General features: G+C 46.9%; 1 protein-coding gene across 2 annotated transcripts in view; it reads right to left on the bottom strand.

The window, feature by feature from the left end:
- MRPS21 (mitochondrial ribosomal protein S21) overlaps positions 1-1883 on the bottom strand; it is a 16549-nt gene extending 14666 nt beyond the window's left edge. Inside the window, exons 1-2 of one of the 2 annotated variants that reach the window (XM_004716585.2) lie at positions 1860-1883; positions 1327-1443 (exon numbers count right to left, since the gene is read on the bottom strand). In XM_004716585.2, the coding sequence (XP_004716642.1) occupies positions 1327-1409 (83 nt within the window). In that variant the 5' untranslated portion in view covers positions 1410-1443; positions 1860-1883. Of the gene's footprint in view, positions 1-1326; positions 1444-1592; positions 1666-1859 lie in introns of those variants that run through there. The other variant, XM_045295671.1, reaches the window with a different exon arrangement.
- Positions 1884-2721: the final 838 nt, after the last annotated feature.

Below are 2721 nucleotides of genomic sequence, written 5' to 3' on the forward strand. Positions count from 1 at the left end.
CCATGCTGTGCTCCATGTATCTCACTTCTTTACTGTGTTATCTGCTTCTGTTTCTCTTTTTTTCCTAATACTTCTTACCTTTTGAACTTTGTTCTAAGGACTGCATACCTCCCTATTACCACGATTCCCCTGTCAGACTTACTGTTTAGTTGAAAACTGAGCCCGCCAGGGCAAGGGCAGTTCCAGACCCGAAGGGTGAAGAAGGACCATACTGTGAGGGGATCCACCAGTTTCCATGTCTGACCAGCAAGCCTGGTCTACTTTATGATTTTGAGTTATGTTCCACATTTTTCTCCCACTGTATCAAAGATCTTTTGAAGAAATTTTATCAAAGACCTTTTAATGTGATCCCTTTTAGAGCAGTTAGCTGTGACAGTTTTCTAGTCTCAGGGTTGTGGCAGCTGAGCTAATTGCTTACATGCATCTTTGATTTTCTTCATTCTTAACTCCAGGCAGAGGAAGACCAATACTTCCACCCTAGATGGCCTTTTACAAGGTTTAAGACCCCCTGGGTCACTACTCACCAAAGTAGGACTTAGGTCATTTTATTGTGGACTATGCTGTGCCAACTAAGCACAGTGTCCTCCAAGGCTATGGCCCTGAGTCCCCCCACACCTAGCAACTCATTACCTACCTCAGCTGTTTGGCAATCCTATGCAATCTCTTAAAAGTACTTTCGTACAATTTTTTTTTGACAATTCAACACAAGCAAAAGTATCACATCAAACCCACTTAGCCCTAGAAAGAGAAAATGGTGAATGTGGCGGAGGGTAAGGAATTTTTTTGAGAAAGAAACTACAGTGGTGAGAGTCTTTATAAGGTCCATTCTAAATCTAAACCTAGCATTGTAAACATTTCAATCCAGCTCCTCCACCTGTCAGTTCATTTCCTTCTATACATTGTTGCTTCCGCTGTAACCCTCCTGAGAACCTTTCATGCCTCCCATCTCTAGCTTGCTTCTCCAGAATTCCAACAAAACTCCTCTTACTTAATTCTGTCCCACACCAATCTTCCCCTTGTCTTTCTGTCTACTATGTAGTACCGGTCTCCTTCCTTGGTTAAACTCGAGTAACTTCACATCTTGATTTTCTCTTTGGACTAACTTCAATTTCTGAATCGAATTCACGTATAGTTTAAAAATGACAACTGTTTACTGAATAAGATTCTTAAAGGGTTAGGTTTGGGGAAGTAACAAACTGAGAACAGAAGTTTCAAGAGTTCATGACCATCCAGTCTGGCACTGGTTTGGGTACAATTTAAAATAGGGGAAAGGAAAGTACCACTGCTATCTCCCACAACCGATGAATCTGCTCCCTTAACAATTACCTGTTGAGGGTCCTGTAGGCCCCTTCCACATTTCCTTCCTGTACCATCACTGTCCTGGCAATGAACTTCAGATGTTTTGCCATGACCTTGGATTTGAAAGTCTTCACTCCACTGTCCCTAAACGATGACGAAGAAAGGGCGAGTACAGAGACCATTTAAAACACAAACAAAACAGATGACAAGCGCTCCTACGTGGTTTATTCAGGATCAGGATGTGCAACGTGCCCAGGAACGTGATAAAGAAGGGCACGTGCAAGTTGCCTCACCCAAGAAAGACAGGCACATTTCCTCCTTCCCACGGGCAACACAAACCCCGTCCGAAGGAAGCCTAGACGGGGTAGGAGGGCGTCCCTGGCACCGGAAGACCCAGGCGGAGACGCCGCAGGGCCGCTCCCCTCGCCGTCCCCGCTCGGGACCGGAGCGAAGGGGTTGGGGTGGCAGGAGCTCAGCCTTAGCAAGGGGGCCAGCGCGAGCCCACGGGCCTTACGGGGGCGCCCCTCTCCCCGCCCCCCGGCCCAAGGCGAGCAGCTCACCCGCGCGCGCAGCGTCCCACGACCCGGCGCCGCCCGCGGCCGGAAGCGGAAACTACGGCATCCGCAGCGCGCCTCAAAGGAGCGGAAACTCGGAAGAGAAGCTGCGTGGAAACCATGGTAACGGTGGCTCAGCATTTGTTGGCCACCTTCCCTCCCCCGACATCCGAACTCAACATCCAACGAGTAGGATCTCCGTTACCTGAAATTTCTCCGAGACTGGTCCCCGACCTTTCCTTCTGTCCTGAGAAGATCGTTTTCAATCCGTGCCCCTAATCCTATGAAACCCTTAATAGGTTTTTAACTATTTCTTTTTCCGGATGGGAAATAAATGGGAGAAGCTTCTTCATCATGCTTCTTGGGAAAGGACACAGACGCTTTCAAAGCTCTCCAGACGAAAAACAGCTTCACACACTTTACCTGCCAGTTCGTGAGTTTCCTATAAATATAACATCATGGCCGTTTCACTGTATCAAAACGACGAGGCACTCCTGAAGGATTCAGAGTCAATCTGTTTTGTCGGACTTGATCCCCTTTACTTCTTAGAAAGACATACGAGAAATGATTTCCTTCTTTCTTGCCTGGCTTTGGAAATAACCCTTTTATTTCATTTGTATGCTACTTCTGCATACCCATTTAGGATGACTCACATAAATTCAGATCTAATAGTTGCTGGAAAACAAGAGGGAGAAAGACTCAAAAGGGGTAAGGAGGCCCCTGGGCAGGTTCTTGGAAAGGAGGTTCTTTGAGTATGCACATATGCATCCTCATTACTTATGCTCAATCCACCAACAAGCCCTTTGCACCATAAGCCAGGTCCCACGTTCTAAAATAGAGCTAGAGGAGGATGCCATTGTGCTTCTCA

This window comes from Echinops telfairi, unplaced genomic scaffold (assembly GCF_000313985.2).
Source record: "Echinops telfairi isolate 266 unplaced genomic scaffold, ASM31398v2 ScPeMD7_5805;HRSCAF=6673, whole genome shotgun sequence".
Classification (NCBI taxonomy): Eukaryota; Metazoa; Chordata; class Mammalia; order Afrosoricida; family Tenrecidae; genus Echinops; species Echinops telfairi.